The sequence below is a fragment of the Rhinatrema bivittatum genome, chromosome 3 (assembly GCF_901001135.1).
Source record: "Rhinatrema bivittatum chromosome 3, aRhiBiv1.1, whole genome shotgun sequence".
Lineage (NCBI taxonomy): Eukaryota > Metazoa > Chordata > Amphibia > Gymnophiona > Rhinatrematidae > Rhinatrema > Rhinatrema bivittatum.
In genome coordinates, this window is record NC_042617.1 from 34,860,140 (window position 1) to 34,882,653 (window position 22,514).

At 49.9% G+C, this 22,514-nt stretch overlaps 1 protein-coding gene across 1 annotated transcript in view; it reads right to left on the reverse strand.

Moving 5' to 3' along the window:
* Window positions 1-22,459, reverse strand: part of CNIH4 (cornichon family AMPA receptor auxiliary protein 4) — a 39,495-nt gene extending 17,036 nt beyond the window's left edge. Inside the window, exons 1-2 of the mRNA XM_029593095.1 lie at window positions 22,163-22,459; window positions 13,028-13,096 (exon numbers count right to left, since the gene is read on the reverse strand). Coding sequence (XP_029448955.1) covers window positions 13,028-13,096; window positions 22,163-22,231 — 138 coding nt within the window. The 5' untranslated portion in view covers window positions 22,232-22,459. The remainder of the gene's footprint in view (window positions 1-13,027; window positions 13,097-22,162) is intronic.
* Between the last annotated feature and the right edge of the window lie 55 nt (window positions 22,460-22,514).

The following is a 22,514-nucleotide window of genomic DNA, read 5'->3' on the forward strand; positions in this document are numbered from 1 at the left end:
AACAAGACTAAATCATTTTCCTCCTCCTCACTGAAGATGTGTGGGGTTCTACTAAGCGGAGTTGGCAGGAATTCTGCACAGAGCCGCAGTTCCCTTAGCAGTCCCTAACCTCATCTTCCTTTTCAAATGCTGACCAGCCCATGCTCAGCATAATGTTTCTACTAGTTCTCGTTTCAAGATCACCAGTCAGACTTTGCAAGCTGTATTCTTGATGGCTGTAACCAATATTGGTGGTAAAAAGGTTAAATTATTTTTACCTGATAATTTTCTTTCCTTGAGTCCTGCTAGACCAGTCATCACATATGAGATTTCCCTTCCCCACAACTGACGGAGACAGAGGATACACCTCTTTCTTGACCTCCCTCTGGGCTAAAAGGAGGTGGGGTCCTGGTCCCATCCTATTAGCCTACTCCCAGAGCATTGTGACCACTTCCCCCTTATTGCCAATAAAAAGGTCACAGAGCCCAAGAGAGTATTCTGAATGAGCAAGAGAGAACAGGCACCTTTAGTGATATAGTAAGCGTGCCTCGTGAATGAGTCCCCTTAATCCTGTGTCCTAGATGGGTTCTGCATTGGTTTAGCAGGACGAGAGGAAACAGGTAAGAATACTTTAACCTTCCTTTTCTTCCTGCTAGACCAGTCATCACGTATGGGAGTTACAAAAGCTACTCCTTGCTGGGGCGGGAGGAAGAGAGGGCTTGATCCTGCCCCAAAGGGCCTCATCTGCCTGGACCTGTATTTGCAACCTGTAATGCCTAACAAAAGAACACAAGGATAACTAGGCAGCTACCGTACAAGTTTCCTCCAGGGAGGCTGCCTCTGCCCAGGATGATGTTTGCACCCTTGCAGAATGAGCCCAGAGCACTGCCAAGGTCAGCTTACCTTACAGTAAGTAAGCTGATGAGATTGCTGCCCTAATCCACCTGGCTATAGTGGACTTGCAGCCTGCCTCCCACTTCCAGGTGCCACCAAACAAGACAAATATAGCCTGTGTTTTCCTAAAGGCATTCGTCACATTCAGATACTGTATCGCAACAAAATCTGATATACGTCCAATAGGCGTAGACTCCTGTCCTTCCCCCGACAGTCCTCATTATTGAAGGCTGGAAGATACCACCTGATTTATATGAAATGCTGAGATCACCTTGGGTGGGAATGGTGGACCTGGCCAAAAAGAGAGCTCTGAGATGCAGCTGACCAAGGAGATTGCCACAAGGAAGAAAGCTTTCAGTGACAAGTCCTTAACAGATGCCTGCTTTAGCAGCTCAAAGAGCGGCCTGATTAAGGCCCAGCACCAGACTGAGGTTCCATTGAGGTAATATTAGGTAGAACAGTGGCCTGCTGCAGTTTACGCCTTATGTTCAAGTGCGCTGCTACTGCGGTATCTTTAATTTGGCCCCTATAAGCAGCAGTGGCTGTGATCTGGACCTGCAAGGACCTGAGTGCCAAACCTTTGTCCAAATCCGCTTGCAGGAAATCTAATATTTGCAAGATATCTGTTCTCCAAGGAAAACAAACCCCAACATAGGCCAAGGAGGTGAAAACCTCTGCACCTTTAACATAGTTGAGATCACAGGAGTAGAGTACCCTCTCCTATTCAGGCATGCCCTCTCAAGGGCCAAATCATAAGAGAATAGAGACGGGTACTGGACCTTGGGTACAGCCAGCAAGGCTGCATCCAGCAGCCCTGAATCCCTGCTCCGCCCTATGGCTAAAAAATCCATCAGCTTTGGCATTTCCACGTGTCACCATTAGGTCTGCGCATGGGGGCCCCCAGCAGCTACTATCCTTTGAAAGACCTCTGGCCCCAGTGTCCATTCTCTTGAGTTCAACCTGTTCCTGATGAGGCAGTCTGCTTCAGAGTCTTCTTTCCTGCTTCATAGGCTGCTGAGAGCTGGAGATGATGATTCTCTGCCAACTCTAGCAGCCAGACTACCTCCAGCACTGTCGAGAGGCTGCGGGTGTCCCTCAGTCTGTTGATATAAGCTACTGCCACAGCACTGTCTGACTGCCTTCTCTCTTACTAAGGGAAGAAAGTGCAGCTGAGCCAGCCTGATGGCTCCTGTTTCCATTGCTTCAGGTACAAACTTAGTTTGTGAGCCCCCTGGGGACAGAGAAAATGCTTGCTGTACCTGGATGTAACTCACCTTGACCTACAATGAATGGGCATGAGCTAAATACACTAAATAAAAATAAGTTACTTCTTGCCCTGTCCAGTCCCTGGCAATGAGCATCCCATACCCTCAGGCTGGCATTCGTTGCGACCACCACCCAGGTGAGGGATTCCAGGACTATTCCCTTCTGGAGGTTTAAAGGTTGTCTCACCAATCCAAGCTGCTCCTGACCCCTGGAGGGATCGAGAGCTGGCATGGGAAGTCCTGGGAGGTGGGCGACCAACATGCAAAGCAGGACCTGTTGGAGAGGCCACATATGGGCTCTGGCCCACGGAACTAGGTCCAGCGTCGATGCCATGATACCTAAAAGATGGAGGTAATCCCATGCTCTGGGAGCCTCCTGCACCTGAAGCTTTAACACCTGGTCTGTTAGTTTGGATATTCTGCTGGAAATTAGGAACACATGCCCCTGCTATGTTTAAGTAGGCCCCTAGAAACTCTAGTGTTTGTAGTGGGTCTAGACTGCTCTTTGAGAAGTCCAGCCTAACTGCTGATGGAGGCACAGCACTGCTTCAGAGGCTTTTCTGCCCTCCTAAGTAGACTTGGCTCTTATAAGCCAATCATCCAAAAACAGGCGCACCATATTGCCCTGTACTCGTAGGGATGCTGCCACTACCACCATGACCCAGTAAAGATCCTGGGGGTTGTTGCTAGACTGAAGGGCAAAGTTTGAAACTGAAAATGCCCACCCATCACTCAGAACCTTAAGTTCTGCCAAATGGTAATGTGGAAGTAAGCCTCTGCTAGGTCCAGTAGCTAGGTATGATGCCATCCTTGATTGCAGTCTCCATTTAAAAATATCTGTTGACTCCTTTGAGGTTCAACACTTGGCAGTAGGGTCAGTCTTTTTTGACTCATAAAATAAATCAAATAAGTGCTGCAATCCTCCTCTTGCAGGGCCACTGGGTTGATTGCTTGTAGACACCTCAATTTCATGAATGTCCCCTTTTGAGAGGGGGCACACAGGGGGAGATTAAAAAGATCTCTGGTACAGGTTTTATGCATTTGGGGGCATAGCCCCTTTGCACAAAGCCCAGGACCCATTTGTCTGAAGTGATATGGGTCCATTCTGTGTCATCAGGTGCTCTCCTACTGGGAGGATCTCCATGGGGACCCACTGGGAGTCACTGTGCTGACTGGTTTCCCCACCTGCTGGCGGCTCTGCCATCACTTTTCTTGCCCCTAAAAGTATTGGCCCTGCTTCGATCATCTGAAAAGGGCTACTTTGTGGTTTTATATCCGAGCCAGTCTTGGAAGCTCAGAGTCCTGAAACTCTGTGCTCCTGTGCAAGTCCTATCCTCAGGACATCTCTGGGGTTTTGATTTCCTTAGCTCCTTCACCAGTTTTTCTAGGTCCTCTCCAAAAAGATTAGCTTTGAAAGATAATTTACAAAGATGGGATTTTGACACTGAGTCTGCTGCCCAACTGTGCAGAAATAGAAACCTTCTGGCCCCTTCTCTGGAGGACAGAGCCCTAGAGAACATTCTCACTAGGTCATACCTTTCAGCCAAAAGAGTGGATAAGAAGTGGATTTCTGCAATTCCACCTTAATATTGGTTTATGGACTTTTCCTCCAGGAACTAACCATTATTGAGTTGCAGAAACCCATTGCTTATCCCTGAAATAAGCAGCATGGAATCTATCTACCCCTTGGGATCCTTCCAGGTACTTATGACCTGGATTAGCCACTGTTGGAAACAGGTACTGGGCTTGATCGACCTTTTGTCTGACTCAGTATGGCAAATCTTATGTACTTATATTATAGCCATGCATAAAGCATATATGGCCATGCACAGATTTGCAGAACCAGGGACATCTCAATCCACAAGGGATAATTTCATCCCTACTGGTGGCAGCCAAGAGGCCTAAGGAAGGCTCAGAATGGGGAAATTACTTACCTGATAATTTCATTTTCCTTAGTATAGACAGATGGACTCAGGACCAGTGGGTATTGTGCTCTTCTGCTAGCAGAAGGGAAACTGAGTCAGATTTCAGAGCTGCTGTCACTCTAGATATACCCCTGCAGTAACCGCAGCTCTTCAGTATTCTCTTTGAAAAGCCATTGTGGATATATCTTTGCTTAAATAACTTGATTAAACTTGAACTGGTTCAACTAATTTCAAAACTGGAGACTGCCAGTGCACTCAAACAATTAACACCGACACCTGACAAACTGTGGGTGTCTTGAACTAGGGGGTAGGCCGTGGCTTACCCGTATTTGCTTAGTCTTGAGGTTTGCTATCCGAGGTTCTCCTTTTCTGGGGCAGCCATGGGCGGAATACTGAGATCATCTGTCTACACTAAGGAAAACGAAATTATCAGGTAAGTAATTTCTCCATTTCCTAGCCTGTAGCCAGATGGACTCAGGACCAGTGGGATGTACAAAAGCTACTCCTGGAGAGGGCAGGAGGCTGCCTGTGGCCCACTTAGTATTGCCCTTGCGAAGGCTGCGTATTCTTGGGCTTGAATATCCAGGCAGCAGAACCTGGAGAAGGTGTATATGGAGGACCACGTTACCGCCCGACAGTTGCTTGATTTCTGCCCAAGAAACTGCCTCTGCCCTCGTAGAATGAGCCTTAACCTGTAGAGGTAAGGGCTCTCTTGTCTTGATTACTTCCTTGATCCAGCGGGCTATGGTCGCCTGCGATGCTGCTTCTCCTTGTTTCTTCCCGCTGTGAAGAACGAACAAGCGATCCGTTTTGCGCACTGGTTCTGATCTTTCCAGGTACCGCACTAGGAGTCTGCCGACATTCAGATAGTGAAGAAGGCGTGAATCTTCCGAGTCCTTATGTTCATCCGGATATGGTTTGGATCAAATGAAACTCGGAAACCACTTTCGGTAGAAAGGAGGGGACAATGCGCAGCCGAATGGTTCCAGGCATGAACCTAAGGAACGGTTCCAGACAGGATAATGCCTGTAGTTCGGAGATGCGACGAGCTGAACATATTGCCACCAGGAATACAGTCTTCAACATTAAGAGGTGTAGTAACAGGCCGCGTGTTGGTCTGAAGGAAGCCCCAGCTAAGAAGTCTAATACTAGATTGAGATTCCAGAGGCACCGGCCATTTTAGGGGTGGTCGGAGTTGTTTAACACCTTTCAGGAAGCGGGTCAAATTCAGATGGGTTGATAGCTGGATACCGTCCACTTCGGCTCTGAAGCAGGACAGTGCAGCTACTTGGACCTTGAGGGAGTTGAGTGACAACCCCTTCTTCATACCATCCTGTAGGAACTCCAGAATCATGGGAATCTTGGCTGTCCATGGGAGAATCCCGTGGTCCTCGCACCAGGCTTCGAATACTCTCCAGATCCGTATGTAAGACAGGGATGTGGAGAACTTGTGCACTTGGAGCAGGGTGTCAATCATGACCTTTGAGTAACCGCGCTTCTTCAGGCGAGTCCTCTCAAGGGCCAGACCGTAAGAGAATCGAACTGGATCTTCGTGGAGAATCTAGCCCTGTCGGAGAAGGTCCCTGCGTGGAGGTAGGCACAGAGGGTTCCCTGCAAGGAGTCTTTGCATCTCTGCGTACCATGGTCATCTTGACCAATCCGGGGCCACTAGTAGAATTAGTCGTCCCCTTTGATGTTCTCTCTTGCGTATGACCTTGCCCAGTAGTGGCCATGGGGGAAAGGCATAAAGTAAATCTTTTTCTGTCCAAGTCTGGGCGAGAGCGTAGCTCTCGTCTGCGACTGAAAAACCTGGGAACTTGGGCACTGAGATGGGTGGCCAGAAGATCCATGCCTGGGAGACCCCAGCGATTTACTATCAGTTGGAAGGCTGTGGTCAACAGCGTCCATTCTCCCATGTCCATGCTCTTTCTGCTGAGAAGTTGTCTTTTCCTGCGATGTGGGAGGCAGAGATCCCTTGTAGGTTTATCTCTGTCCATGCCATGAGAGGATCTATCTCCAGCGATACCTGCTGGCTCCTAGTTCCTCCCTAGCAGTTGATATAAGCAACCGTTGTCGCATTGTCAGACATTACTCGAATCGCTTTGCCTTGGAGTCTGTGGCTGAATCTCAGGCACGCTAGTCTGACTGCTCGAGCTTCCAGGTGGTTTATGTTCCATCCCGCCTCTTCCTGTCAATTCCTGACAGTGAGCTTCCCACCCTCGCAGGCTCGCATCCATGGTGAGCAAGGTCCAGTTCGGTGGGGATAAGCTTACTCCTCTGCTTAGGTGGTCTTCATGTAGCCACCACTGGAGCTGAGAACGTATCTCTGCTGGTAGTTGGAGGCGAATTGAGTAGTCCTGGGACAGTGGGTTCCACCGTGACAAATAGGAGCGCTGAAGCGGTTGCATATGGGCCCTTGCCCACGGGACGACCTCCAGGGTTGATGCCATGAAGCAGAGGACTTGAAGATAGTCCCATACCTTGGGGCGTGCATTGGTCATCAATCATCGTAATTATTCCATCAGTTTCCTTCTCCTCGGAGGAGGGAGGAAGACTTTGTTCTGTTTGGTGTCGAAAAGGGCCCCCAGGTACTCTAGAGATTGAGAGGGCTGTAGACTACTCTTGCTTGTGTTCACGACACTTTCAAGTTCCTGCAGTAGGCTCTTGACTCTGCTGGTCACCTGCCGGCTCTCTTCCAAAGACTTTGCCCTGATCAACCACTCGTCCAGGTAAGGGTGTACCAAGATACCTTCCTTCCTCAGTGTTGCCACCATGACCACCATGATTTTGGTGAAAGTTCTGGGGGTGGTTCCTAGGCAGAAGGGTAGTGCTCGGAACTGGTAATGGTGACCCAGTATCACAAAGTGCAGGAAGCGCTGGTGATCCTAATGGACTGGGATGCGAAGGTAGGCTTTGGAGAGGGCCAGGAAAGTTAAGAACTCTCCCGGTTGTACTGCCATTATTACAGAGCGAAGAGTTTCCATGCAGAAGGGTAGAACCCGCAGATGACGGTTGACATTCTTGAGATCCAAGATGGGCCGGAAAGATCCTTCCTTCTTGGGAATGATAAAATAGATGGAATAGCGCCCTGTATTTTGTTGGGGCGTGGGAACCGGAGTTATTGCCTTCAGATTGAGTAGCCTTGTTAGAGTGGTTTCTACTGCCAGTCTCTTGGTGTGGGAGTGGCAGGGTGACATCATAAATTTGTCTCAAGGGATGCTGCAGAGCTCCAGACAGTAATCTTTTCGAACATTTGTCAGACATTATCTTGACCCGTCTTTGGAAGAAGAGGGCAAGTCCTCTGAGCTGAACAGATTACCACCAAAAATACCTTATTCAGAGTCAAATCCTTCAGGGTGGACTTCCTGAGAGGTTCAAAGGGTGCGTCACAGAGGACCTTTAGGACCAAGTTCAGATTCCAAGATGGACACACCGGGCAAACTGGAGGATTCAGATGCTTCGCTCCACTCAGAAACCAGACCACATCCGGATACGCTGCCAAATTTGCCCCAAGGAGCTTCCCTCTCAAACAGCCGAGTGCCGCAACCTGCACCCGGAGAGTATTAGCAGACAATCCTTTACTAAGGCCGCTTTGCAAAAACGGGAGAATCTGTGCCACCAAGGCCTGCCGAGGGAAAGTACCATGATCGCGACACCACAATTCGAAGACCTTCCAGACGCGTACATAAGTCATAGAAGTTGAGGTCTTCTGAGACTGCAGCAGTGTGGTGATCACGCTATCTGAATATCCCCATTTTCTTAGGGTCTCCTTTCAAAAGCCAGGCCACTAGACAAAAGCGATCCACCTGGTCGAAAAATATAGGACCCTGACTAAGTAAGTTTGGAAGATGGCTCAGCCGAAGAGGTCGGTCCACTGCTAGGTTGACTAGATCTGCGAACCAGGGTCGTCGGGGCCACTCTGGAGCCACGAGGATTATCTGCCCTGGATGAATCTCTATACGCCGTAGAATCTTGCCTATGAGTGGCCAAGGAGGAAACATATAAAGCGACACGTCTTGCGGCCACGGGAGAATCAGCGCATCTACTCCTTCTGCTCAGAGTTCTCGCCTGCGGCTGAAGAAACAGGGTGCCTTGGCATTCAGCTGTGTCGCCATCAGGTCGAGATGGGGGAACATCGCCTGCCGGGACAGCTCCCATTATCCGGGATCCAGGGTTTGGCGGCTGAGAAAGTCCGCCTGTATATTGTCAACTCCCGCAACGCGAGATGCCGCTAGCAGGGCTAGATGCTTTTCGGCCCAGGCCATCAGATGTTGAGCTTCGAGAGCCACTGGTTGGCTCTTGGTTCCCCCCTGGCGGTTGATGTATGCCACCGTTGTCGCATTGTCAGAGTGGACTCTCACCACCCTGTTGCGAAGGAGTGGGAGAAAATGTTGCAACGCCAGCCGTAAGGCCCTGGTCTCCAGACGATTGATAGACCACTGTGCCTCCGTTGCCAACCAGTGACCCTGGGCTGACTGAGATTGACAGACTGCTCCCCAACCGGAGAGGCTGGCATCTGTGGTGACTATGACCCACTGAGGTACCTCAAGGTCCATCCCTCGTATCAGATGCTTCAGAACCAGCCACCAGCCAAGACTGGATCTGGCAGAGTCTGTGAATGGCCAGGGACAGTTGAAATCCTCCGACATTGGATCCCAGCGGGACAGAAGTGCTGTTTGTAATGGTCTCATATGCGCAAAGGCCCGCGGGACCAACTCCAGAGTAGACACCATGGAGCCAAGGACCTGCAAATAATCCCAGGCTCTGGGATCTGGGAGATTCAAGAGACAACGCACCTGCCTCTGCAGCTTGTCTATGCGTTCAGTCATAAGAAAAACCTTGCCTTCTCAAGTATCAAAGCGTGCCCCCAGGAAGTCCAGAGTCTGCGAGGGAACAAGGTGACTCTTGGCATGATTGACGATCCAGCCAAGGTATGTCAATCGGTGTAGGACTTTCTGCACCGCTTGCTTGCAGAGGTCCTCCGACTTCGCTCGAATGAGTCAATCGTCCAGGTAAGGATGCACTAACACCCCTTCTCTGCAGAGGGCCGCTGCCACAACCACCATGACCTTGGTGAAAATATACGGCGCCATCGCCAGACCAAACAAACCGCCGCAATGACCGAGCAGAGAGTCGCCATCCTGAAATGGGGCGCCTTGAGAGCCTTGTTCACACCCTTGAGGTCCAGAATAGGCCGGAAGGAACCTTCTTTCTTTGGCACCACAAAGTAGATGGAATAGTGTCCCGCTCCCCATTCCTCCTGGGGGACAGGAACAATGGCCCGGAGGGATTGTAGCCTGTCGAGGGTCTGACACATGATCTGCTTCTTTGCCTGTGAGCCGCAGGGCGAAACCATGACGAGGTCTCGGATAGGACGAGCAAATTCTAAAGCGTAGCAGAGTTCGATAATGCTTAGAACCCACCGGTCTGAAGTGATCTTGACCCATTCCTCGAGAAAGAGGGACAGTCGTCCTCCTATGGCAGGGATAGAGGAATGGGTCGGCCGGATATCATTGTGGAGGCTTGGTGCCAAGGGAACCTTGTCCAGAGCCATCTTGGCCTGCTTGATGGCCACGAAAGGAATGAGCCAGGGCTGCGAGCGACCCGACACTTGGCGACCCGCCGGGGCAGGAGTCCTATTTTGGCGGAAGCGTCTTTGCCCCCGAAAACGAGCATGTGTTGGCATGAAACCCTGGGTGCTCTTAAGTCTATCCTCGAGAAGCTTATGGACCTTGTTGTCGCCCAACGACTTTATCAGCTGCTCCAATTCTTCACCAAACAAGAACTTGCCCTTGAAAGGTAGGGCCCCGAGCTGAGACTTAGACAAGACATTGGCCGCAAAATTGCGCAACCACAGGAGCCGCCTTGCGGAGTCCGCAGAGAACATGGTTCTGGAGGACGTACGGAGCAAGTCATTTAAGGCATCTGTCCCATAAGCCACTGCCGCCTCCAGGCACTCTGCTTGCGCCGCCTCCTGTGGAGGAAGATCCTGTGCATTCAGCAACTGCTGCACCCACCTGAGGCTCACCTGGAGCATATAGCTACTGCAGACGGCAGCTCATAAGAACATAAGAAAATGCCATACTGGGTCAGACCAAGGGTCCATCAAGCCCAGCATCCTGTTTCCAACAGTGGCCAATCCAGGCCATGAGAACCTGGCAAGTACCCAAAAACTAAGTCTATTCCATGTTACCATTGCTAATGGCAGTGGCTATTCTCTAAGTGAACTTAATAGCAGGTAATGGACTTCTCCTCCAAGAACTTATCCAATCTTTTTTTAAACACCGCTATACTAACTGCACTAACCACATCCTCTGGCAACAAATTCCAGAGTTTAATTGTGCGTTGAGTAAAAAAGAACTTTCTCCGATTAGTTTTAAATGTGTGCCCCATGCTAACTTCATGGAGCTCTGATGCCAAGGGCAGAGACCTCAAAAATTCTCTTCAGAAGGACTTCAAGTTTATGGTCTTGAAGGTCTTTCAGCGCCGCTGCCCCTGTCACTGGGATAGTGGTCCACTTTGTGACGGCCGAAACTGCGGCATCTACTTTAGGTACCTTCAGAAGTTCCACTACATCCTCCGGCAGAGGATATAGCTTGCCCATGGCTCGACCCACTCTGAGACCCACATCTGGAGCATCCCACTACTGGGCCATAAGCTGTTTAAGCATCTGATGAAGTGGAAAAGTCCTAGTTGGGCCCCGCAAGCCCGCCAGAACCAGATCGATGGTGTCTTGGGGCGAATCCGCCTGGGTAAACAAACTTCTGAAGCAATATGTAATATGAAAGACAGAGTCAAAGGGGATAGGGACCAGAACAAAGTACGAGGAAGATAGTTTGTTCCAGGGAGCGACAAGTCTACACAATTGTATAATCACCCAGTCACCCAAAGTTCCAGTAATGTGCATATCCTTTTATACCTTTCATACTGACCAATCAGAACATATTCAAAGTGTTGTTTCTAGATAAGTGCAGTCCATTTCATTTGAGGATGTATTAGACCAATCAGCTAATGGGTCTGGGGTGTTGGCTGGTTGCATTCCAGCACGTAGGCAAAGTCCTCTGCATTCTTTGTCTAACACAGGAATACAGCACAAAGGGGTGTCAGAAAGACAGTGCATACATACAATAGGGAATGAGGGGCTCCAGCTCCTCCCTATGAAACAGACGGATCACCATAGGGTCATCGCCATCAAAAGCCAGAGGTTTCTCCGGGTCATCATCCAGATCAGTGCCGAGAAGAGGGGCTGGGATCCCATCCGGGGGTACAGGCCCCACGGGGTCCATCTGCCCCGCGGGAGACTGTGCGTCTTCCGTATCCAAACCGACCCTGAAGTTTCCTGACGCCTGGGGACCTTACTGGGAGGGCCCACAAGGGAATACTGAGAAAAAAGGGGTTCCTGCTGGGACAAACTAGCCAAAAAAGCTTTGTGCATTAAAAACACAAAATCTGGAGTAAAGGAGTGCGGAACTGGCACTTCCCCCACCGAGGGAAGGGGCTCCTCCACAGAAAAAAATCAGACAAAATCATCCCCAGGGTTCTCCAAGCTCACTGTAGCAGAAGAAAGCGGCGGCAGGAGATCCCCTCCCCCAGCCGCCCGAATCTGAGCATCAGCAAAGGTTTTCAAGATGGCCACCGTTCCCGCACGGGCCCTGCCTGAGCTTCCTCGTGCTGTTCCTGAGGATCCCTCCCCACCAGGGAGGCACCGGGAACAAATTCCATCTCGGGAGAGCCGCGTGGCTGACTCCCTGCAGGCCGAGTAACGCATCTCATGTGGCATGGCTGCCGTGAAAAAAGACCGGACAGGCACCCTAACAAAGAGAACCCCTCCGGAGCCGGTTGCGCACCTAGAATAGATTGATCTGCCGCCCGCACAGCATGGCCGGGAAATCCCCTTCTGACTCTTTTTGGGTTTTTTTCTTAAAAGGTACAATACTGTGGAGAAGAGTAGGCTGCTCCAGATACCCACAGGGAGGATATGGGGGTGTGGGAGGGACCGGACCCCCCGATATCACCCCAGGCACCTCACCAATCCAGGGAACGCAGCAGGCTTCCCAGCCCAGTTCCCACAGCACCTGCTACCTGGGGGGAAGGTCCTACTGGAACCTAACAACCCCCTGGGAGGAAAGCTGTTTCTTCTGTCCTGCGAAACTAAGACTGTTCCACCTTTTTTATTTTTTGAAAACCCCAAATGGGTCAGGACTGCAGGTATTGCACCACTTCCATCTGCTGGAGACAGAGAAATACTGAAGAGATACAGGCAGCAAATAGGCTTAAGAGGGGACACTCTCAAAGTTTTTCTCTGTTTCCATCTGCTGGAAGGGAGGCAAAACCCAGCTGTCTGGACTGATCCAGGTACGTACATAGGAATAAATTAAGGGACCTAGGACCTACCATGTCAAGACCTAGGTCCAAATCCCATCTCAGGCTTTTGCTTCTTTCCATCTGGATATGGCTAGGACTTATGTTGATGTAGCATTCCTTTCACCTGGGAGCATGAAGATAGGAAGCAACTTCTAAAGCAGCAAGGGAGCAAAAGAATTGTTTTCGGCCTTAAATGATGCTTAGCTTGAATCTCAGTGGGAAAACTAAGCCAGACTCCTTCATGATCTCTCCCTTCCCACACACACTCTTCCATCTTATTATAGAACTTTCTACCCTAGACAGCATACCCTAGTGACACACATGCCCTTAACAGCCAGGAGGGAAGTCTCATCTAAAATTTACCCTCAGTGATGCGCCCACTGTCTCTCCCTCACCAGATCACGCATGTCAAATCCACAGCCATATCAAAACTCTGCTGGCCCCAACAGACAGACTAGCTCCATTTTCCCAGAGTGCAGAATACAGAAGCCAGGCTTTAAAGATCTTTTGCTACAGCAGGAGAAACCAGTTTGTAAATCTGGTTTACCATCTGTGAGGAGATCTAGCTGGTTGTGCAAACTAGTTCAAAAGACATTATACCTTATTGAGTTTTGAGCAGCAGGATCTTGCATTTATGTAGTCACATTCTAAATCTGATAGTGTAATTATCTGAGACCCAAGTTAAGGAATATCATTCACTGACAGATTAATCCATAAACATGCAGAATGGAAAGCTGAAGATATGACCAACTACTCAGCTTCTGTTCTTCAGGATGGCTGGAGTTTGCATATGCAGTGATCTACCCTGGTTTGTGCACACCCAGCTGGGCGCATAAGTGTCATTCGGCACCAATAACAGAAGGGAAGGAAAATAAACTGGGGCAAAAAGTCAATCTAAGGGCATATGATACCATTGCATGTGATCCTATCCAGCTTTTAGATGTCTCTGTCCTCATAGAAACATGATGGCAGAAAAAGACCATATGACCCATCCAGTCTGCTCATCTGTCCAATTGATTTAGCATTATAATTGTGACTGGCAAACTGCTCCCCAACCAGTGAGGCTGGCATCTGTCGTGATTATTACCCACTGCGGCTCCTCCAGGTCCATCCCCTGTAACAAGGGGGCTGGAATCAACCACCAATCGAGACTGGACCTGGCTGGTTCCATCAGTGGATAACACATTGAAATCGTCGGCTCAGTGTGCTGCGGCAGTCAAAAAAGCAAACAGAATGTTGGGAATTATTAGAAAGGGAATGGTGAATAAAACGGAAAATGTCATAATGCCTCTATAATCGCTCCATGGTGAGACCGCACCTTGAATACTGTGTACAATTCTGGTCGCCGCATCTCAAAAAAGATATAATTGCGATGGAGAGGAAGGGTGGAAAGGAAAAGTTTGGGGCAGAGCACGCAGTCCCGAGAGTACTGGTTTCCCCTTAACTGGTTCTGAACTGGGGACTGGTGCCTCCACTTCCAGTTCCTCCAGGACATAGGGGATCAAGGGATCCAACTCCTCCCGGCGAAACAGCCGAGAAGCTCAGGGGTCGTCCCCCTCTACTGGAGCGGACTCATCAACACCCCCCATCTAGGTTTTGGAGGAGAGGATCCAGAAAAGATCCCAAAGGAGCAAGATCCGGAGGCCCTCCAGGAGCCGAAAGGGCATCCAGAGACGTGTCCTGCCGCGCAATCTTCGCGGGAGGGGGCTGCTCATCCTGCTGATGAGCTTCTGCCTCCAAAACAGCCCTATGCATAAGTAAAATAAATTTTGAAGAAAAAACTGACTGGCCCTTTAAGGGATCCGAAAGGTGAGGGGGCGGGCCCCGGATGGCGCGGTCGAATGGGACTCAGACTAGGAGTAGAAATCAGAGAATCCTCTCCCCCAGTCAGTAGGCAGGGCTCCGACAAAATGGCCGCCGTTCCCGTGTGCGCCGGCGACTGACCCGATCCCGATTGCCGTTCCGCACCTAATGGCAAAATGGGCCCAAAATCACCCCCGGACGAGCCCTCCCCCCCCGGGGAGGCAGTGGGCGCAAACCCTGTCCCGCGAGAGGCGCAACCCCGCCTCCCCACATGCTGAGCACGATAGCCCTCATTGAAACCCACCACCCCCCCGGGATTCTAACAGCACTGTAGGAAAGAAAAAGGAAGAATTTAAAATACCCTGTCGACTCGCGGCCTTCCGGAGCTCTGGGAACGCTGCAGCACCCGAGGATACTCGTCTCGGGGCGCCAAGGGAAGGGACCGGCCCACTGGTTAATCCCCCTCCAGAGATAGACTGCCCTCTGGGAACAAGGCATTGAGAGCTGCCAGCCCCTGCCTTACCTCTACCTGCTGAGTGAAGAGCCTGAGAAAATAAAACCACACTGAGAGTCAGAGAAAATACTGAGGGATCGCAGGTGGCACACCAGGTTAAGAGGGGTGCCTTTTCAGTTTTTTCCTCCGACTCCCTCTGCTGGAAAGAAGACACAACCCAGTGGTCTGGACTGATCCTGGTACGTACAGGGAACGACAGAACCGTGCGTAACTGGATGGTTCCTGGGGTGAATCTGAGGAACGGCTCTCGGCAGGACAGTGCTTGTAGCTCGGATATATGACGGGCTGAACAGACTGCCAGCAGGAAAGCTGTCTTCAATGTTAATAGTCGGAGAGACAGGCCGCGGAGAGATCTGACGGAGGTTCCTGCTAGGAAATCTAGGACCAGGTTAAGGTTCCAAAGAGGCACCGACCACTTTAGGGGTGGTCGGATGTGCTTGACTTCTTTCAGGAAGCGGGAGACATCCGGGTGAGAGGCTATGTTGCCGCTCTCACTCTTGGTTCCTTAGCATGACAAGGCAGCCACCTGTACCTTGATGGAGTTGAGGGACAATCCCTTCTCTAGCCCGTTCTGTAGGAATTCCAAAATCGCAGGAATTTTGACTGATGTTGTGGTCCTCGCACCAGAATTTGAATACTCTCCAAATCCTTATGTAAGTTAGGGATGTGCAGAACTTGCGTGCTCAGAGTAGGGTGTCAATTATTGCCCCCAAGTATCCTCTCCTTAGGCGAGCCCTCTCAATGGCCAGACCGTAAGAGAATTGAGCTGGAGGAGCGGTGCCTGTTGGAGCAGGTCTCTGTGTGGAGGTAGCGGCAGAGGGTTCCCTGCCAGCAGTCTTCGCATGTCTGCGTACCACGGTCTTCTTGGGCAGTCCGGGGCCACTAGAAGTACTGGCCCCCTGTGGTGTTATATCTTGTGGATGATTGCGCCCAATAGGGGCCACGGCGGGAAGGCGTATAACAGAGTCTCCTGTGGCAGGTCTGTACCAGGGCATCAATTCCCTGGGACTGGGGTTCCCACATGCGGCTGAAGAAACTGAGTACCTGGGTGTTGGACCGGTTTGCCAGGAGGTCTATGGTTGGTGTTCCCCAATGGTTTACTATCAATTGGAATGCTGTGGTTGCAGTTTCCATTCTCCTGGATCTAGACTTTCTCTGCTGAGGTAGTCCGCTGCAACATTGTCTTTGCTGGCAATGTGGACGGTCGAGATCTCTTGAAGATTCACTTCCGCCCATGACATTAGGGGTCTATTTCCAGAGACACCTTTTGGCTTCTGGTTCCTCCCTGACTGCTGATGTAGGCCACTGTTGTGGTGTTGTCCGACATTACTCTGACCACTTTGTCTCGGAGTCTGTGACCGAACCTTAGGCAGGCTAGTCTGACTGCCCAGGCTTCTAGGCGATTGATATTCCATCCCGACTCTTCGTTCCATTGCCCTTGGATGGTTAGCTCCTGGCAGTGTGCTCCCCATCCTCATAGGCTGGCATCCGTGGTGAGTAGGATCCAGGTTGGGGAAGATAGTCTCGTTCCCTGGCTCAGGTGGGCTTCTTGTAGCCACCATCGTAGTTGGGACCAAACTCTGTCTGGGAGCTGAAGCCGTGCAGTGTAGTTCTGGGACAGTGGATTCCATCGTGATAGTAGTGAGCATTGTAGGGGTCTCAAGTGAGCTCATGCCCATGGGACGACTTCCAGTGCGGATGCCATGAGGCCAAGAACTTGTAGGTAATCCCATGCTGTGGGGTGAAGTTCGCTCAACAGGGTCATCAGTTTTGATCTCCTTGTTGGTGTCAGGATGACCTTGTCTTGTCTGGTGTCGAACTGGACTTCCAAGTATTTTAGAGATTGGGAAGGCTGCAGGCAACTCTTGTTTGTGTTGACCACCCTACCAAGGCTCTCCAGTAGAGTTTTGACTCTGTTGGTTGCCTGGTGGCTTTCCTCTGGGGATTTCGCTCTGATCAGCCAATCGTCTAGATAAGGGTGCACGCGGATTCCTTCCTTCCTCAGTGTTGCTGCCACCACCACTATGATCTTAGTGAACGTCCGGGGAGCAGTGGCTAACCCAAAAGGTAGTGCCCAGAACTGGTAGTGACGGTCCAGGATCGAGAAGCATAGAAAATGCTGATGCTCTTGATGGATCGGAATGTGTAGGTAGGCTTCAGACAGATCCAGGGAGGTAAGGAATTCTCCCGATTGTATCTCCCTTATTACCAAGCGTAGGGTTTCCATGCGGAAGCGAGGAATCTTCAGGTGACGGTTGACCACCTTGAGGTCCAGGATAGGTCTGAACGTTCCTTCCTTCTTGTGAACAATAAAATAGATGGAATAATGGCCAGTATTTAATTGTTGTGGAGGCACCGGTGTTATAGCCTCTAAGGCTAGTAATCTGGTCAGTGTAGCTTCCACTGCCATTCTCTTGGAAGGGTCGTGACAGGGAGATTCCACAAACTTGTCTGGGGGGAGGTGGTGGAAATCCAGGTAATATCCCTCTCGAATGATGGATAGGATCCATTTGTCCCAAGTTATCTCGACCAATCTTTGGTAGAATAGGGCCAGTCTGCCCCCTATGGCTTCTTCCTTGGATGGGTCGGCTGATTTTCATTGTGGGGAATGGCTGGGGCCTGGGCCCGAGCTGGCTCCCCTTTTATTGTGCTTGTTCCAAAAGGATTGGCTCCGGCCTGCGGGGCGGGCCTCTTGATATGAGCTTCTGTATGGGTCGAAGCGCTGTGATCCTCTGCCCCTCGAGGTCCGGGGGAAGGATCGCTGGTTTCTCTTATTCCTGTCTTCCGGTAGCCGCGGCAGTGGGGACTCGCCCCATTTGTTGGCTAGTTTCTCTAGTTCGCTTCCGAACAGGAGTGTTCCCTTGAAAGGCATCCTTGTGAGTCTCGTTTTGGAGGATGCATCGACTAACCAGTTTTGGAGCCAGATTTGTCTTCTGGCCGCCACGGTGGATGAGACTCCTCTAGCTGCTCTGCATACCAGATCCGAAGCGGCGTCCGCTAGGAATGATACAGCTAGTTCCAGGGCTTCCCCAGGAGTGTTGTTCCTGGTCTGTGCTAAGCAGGCGCATCACCATGGCACAGCAGGCCGCAATCTGTAAAGACATAGTGGAGACGTCAAAGGACTGTTTGAGGATAGATTCCAGACGTCTGTCTTGAGCATCCTTGAGTGCTGCTCCTCCCTCCACCGGGATAGTAGTGTGCTTGGAGACCGCGCAGACCATGGCATCCACTTTTGAACATGCAAGGAGATCTTTGGCGGCTGGGTCCAGAGGGTCCTCTGGTGGGGCCTGTGACAGCATTGTAGGAGGCCACGGTTGCATGTGGACGAAGGTATGCAGACCTTTGAAGAATTCCACCCAGGAGATAGAAGCTGGGTCTAGACTAGGGGGCACAGTGTCCCTGGGGAGCCCTGTTTAAGGGGGGGTCCCGCTGTGTGATACTTGGATCCCCTAGGGCCTCTTCGCTCTGTATACACAGGGCTGTGGCCTCCTCATGCTGTGCAGCTCTAATGTGGCATGCTGGGCAAAGGCTCTGAGCTTATTTTCAGGTGATGCCATGGCTTGTGCGCATACAATACAGTCGTGCGCTCCGGTGTGCGTCGAAGTTGCACGCTTAGGTTAGTGCGCGCGTGCAGAGAGGGGTCAAAATTATGCGCCCGGCACAATGAGCGCATGGCTATGCACTTTGCTTGTGCGCCCGGTACTTGTGTGTGCGATGTTGGGCGCACAAGGTATTTGTGCGCACGGCTCATCTACGTGCGCACGGATCGAGATGGCGGACAGGGCGGGGAACAAGGCCAAAATGGTGACGGCAACCACGCGGACAATATGGCGACCACCTCGGAGGGTCTCCACGTGGGAGGACCCTCGGATCTGACCGGGGTCTAGCCCTGCTAGGGCAGATCAACCCGGTGGCACTGGTCCCGGCTGGCGACCTGTGCATCTCCTCAAGCTTCGGAGACTGGAGACTTTTAAATAGATTTCTACCTTACCTTGTCCCGGTGCTTCCCGGTTTCGTTCCGGGCGGTCTCCGGCTGCGGGGGGGAGAGGGAAAATACCTTCACCGCCGCCTCTCAGCCTCACCCGATGTCGGGGGCTAGGTCCCCGCCGAGGGTCGGCTGAGGCTTACCTCCGAGGGATTGCGGAAGTCACCTCAGGAATCTCAACTGGGGGAGGGACCCAACGGGTGTCACCGCAGGAGAGCGGGGCTCATCTGTAGAGGTAAGATTTCTTTGGTAAAATTTACTCTAACGCTGTGCTAGCGTGCATACAGTCCCTAACTGCTATGGACACGGAAAATACTGGAGAGCTGCACTTCCTGCAGGGGTATATGTACTAGGGCTGATGTCAGATTGAAATCTGATCCGTCTCCAACTGCTATCAGGAGTACACTATACCCATTGGTCCTGAGTCCATCTGCTACACGCTAGGAAATACCATAAATTTCCCTTGGGTATTTGCATCCTAAATGCATTACTCTGCATATTTTAGGATTAAATCTTAGCTGCCAGACCTTTGACCATTCCTCGAGCTTCCTGGCCATCCACCCTGTTACAGATTTTGGTATCATCAGCAAAAAGACAAACTTTTCCCTACAACCCTTTTATTTTGCTCATAAAAATGTTGAAAAGAACCAGTCCAAGGACTGATCCCTGAGGCACACTGCTAGTAACAACCCCCTCCTCAGGGGAAACTCCATTTACCACTACCCTTTGTCACCTCCCACTCAGCCAGTTTCTAACCCAGTCAGTCCTCCTTCATTAAAATCAGCTAAGGTACCTGAAGATTGGAGAATGGCCACCATAACACCAGTTTTTAAAAATGGTCGTAAGGGAAATCTAGGAAACTGCAGACTGGTAAGCCTGACATCAGTGCTGGGAAAAATGGTTGAAACTATTGTAAAGAACAAAATTACTGAACGTATAGTTTATTAGGACATAGCCAACATGGATATAGCCAAGGGAATTCTTGCTTCACCAATCTGCTACATTTTTTTGAAAGGCATGAATAAACATGTGGATAAAGGTGAGCAACTCATACAGTGTATTTTGATTTTCAGAAAACATTTGAAAAGCACATCATGAAAGACTCTTGAGGGAATTAAAAAGTCATGGGATAGGATGTAATGTTCTACTGTGGACTGAAAACTGGTTAAAATAGAGAAAACAGAGCATAAGGCTAAATGGTCAATTTTCTCTATGGAGAAAGGTGAATAGTGGAATGCCCCAAGTATTTGTACTGGGTCTACTGCTTTTTAATATTTAAAAAGGAACTACAGATGGAAAGAAATGAGTGAGAAATCTGCTGATACAAAATTATTTAACAATTTTAAACAAGAGGACCTTGTGAGACCGGGCATCCATCCAAATGGCTCTAACCTCTTTAGTCTTTATCATTTTGGACACCCTCCTTTGTACCTTTTCTAATTCTGCTAATCTTTTTTGAGATGTGGTGACCAGAACTGCACACAAGGAGCAGTCTCACCATGGAGCAATATAAAGCCATTATCTTTTCTGTTTTCATCTCCATCCCTTTCCTAATAATTTCTAGCACTCTATTTGCTTTCTTGGTTGCTGCCGCACACTAAGCAGAGGATTTCTACATATTATCCACAATGACACCTAGATCCTTTTCCTGGGTGGACTGGGGATAAGCAACATGGATTCCATTGAACTTATGGAATCCTGCCTGGTGCTTGTGACCTGGATTGGCCATTGTTGGAAACAGGATATTAGGTTTGAGGGACCTTTGGTCTAACCTACTATGGCAGATCTTATGCGATTTTTAAATGGTTAAAAAAAAAAAAGATATATATACATTTACACTCTAGAATACATTTCCTGAGCCAGCAGGAATGCCATAGGGACAAGAATTAGCCCAAAGAACTACTACAATGAACCCATTTAGAGCAGAAGTATACTTTAAAAGGAATAATGGTGCAGGGTTAACTTCTAAGAACAATAAAACAAGCAAAACAGTGTGGTAGCTCTGAAAGGAAAAGCAACACAGAAAGGGCAAGTCAATTCAGTCAACTGCCCAATACCAAAATACAGTGTTCCACCTTTAAAGTTCATCTCATCTAGCAGGAGATTTTTTTTTTTTTTACTTACACATTCAGGTTTTCTTTGATAACCCCCCCCCCCCTTTTTTTTAACCACAAACACTGGCTTGTTTACCAAAATTCTATAATAAAAAACAAAAACGTTTCTACAATACTAAAGAAACAAAATATATAAGTGCTTCCCTGATGGATCGAGTTTGATATGTTATTAGGTATTAAATAAAACATTATTTTGGAATTATGAGGAATCAAAACTGCAAGCCTGCCAACATTTTCCTTGACAGACCATCTCTTAAACGGTTTCCTTTCTGTATCATTATAATTGATAGCTCAGGTATAGTGCTTTCCCTCTGGAGTAACAGCCTAGTGGAGATAGCACGTCAGACTGAGAACCAATGAAGTCACTAAAGCACCTTGTGACTGTGGATATATCACTCCGTTGCCCCAGGTACAAGCTTAAGGCCTGACCTATTAAGACTTTTCTCTCCCACTGTCTCTATGGGAAAAATGGTTAGTAAAAGAGGCCCTTAGATAATTGCATGTCCTCTGGAAATGGGAAAATACCTACAGTAATAAGTACTTAAATGCAATCAATTTTTAAGTGGCTGACCAGTCACAAAAGGCAGAAAAAAAATATAAGAGGAAGAGAGATCATTCATCACTAACAGGATAAAATAAAATAAAAAACAAAACCTGAAAACAGCTTTTGTACCTAACAAAAGAGAAGCACTTTACTCATATTACTATTACAGCCAATTAACACATTTATTAAAATAAAATACAAATGTCAATAATCACATCATACATGCCAAGGCACCAGTCCAATCTAGGAAATGAATAAAACCTCGCCCAGCGTTTTACAATGCAGCCGCTCTGCCAGGAAGAGAGCCAGAGCTGGGCCGGATTTAGGCACAAGCCACGTTGACAGTGCCTAGGGCGCCACTTTCTAAAGGCGCCCAACAACCGAGCCTCCCCCTGCTGCTCTTTGATTTCCAGGGGTGAACCGCCCCCCTCCCCTCCTCCAGTCCGCTACCTCCATGAGCCATTTGCCTTCGATCTGCACAGCTCTATGAATGAAGCCTCTCCCCTGCCAAAGTCAGAGGATCACTCCCAAAGTGGAGCGGAAGCAGCCGCAGGGAGCGACCTCGCGGGGCCCACTGAACCCTAGGCGAGGGAGCAGGGCAGAAGCTGTCCCGGGGTCGGTGGGTGGGGCAGGTCACCATGGAAACCGAGCGAGCTCTGAACTCCCGTAGCTTCGGCAGACCGGGAAAGAGGAACGAAAGGGAACCGGCCGCCGATCGTCGCAGAGACAGCAGGGGCGGAGGGAAACGGCCGCAGCCCGTTCGCAGAAAGGATACGAAGTACACCGCCAGGAAGATCAGCACGCAGCAATCAATCAGCGAGAAAATGAAGACCACGGCCTCCATCCCGGCACTTCCGGCTGCCGCACCAGCAAGCGACTCACTTGAGGCAGCTTGGAGGAAGCTGTGGTGGGCGGCCCCGCTCCCGCCTCAGCGCCTGCATTCTGGGAATCGTAGTCCCTAAAATTGTTTTCACAGAGAGAGAGGGCGTTTTTCTTTAACGGCAATGCAGCCTAAAAAAAATCAAGTTGCTTGTGCGATACGACATAGGAGCAAATTAGGGCACAGAGGAGCTTTTCCCCCGTGCCGTCAGCTCCTTAACAAGACCAGCCAGCCCCTGACGTCATCA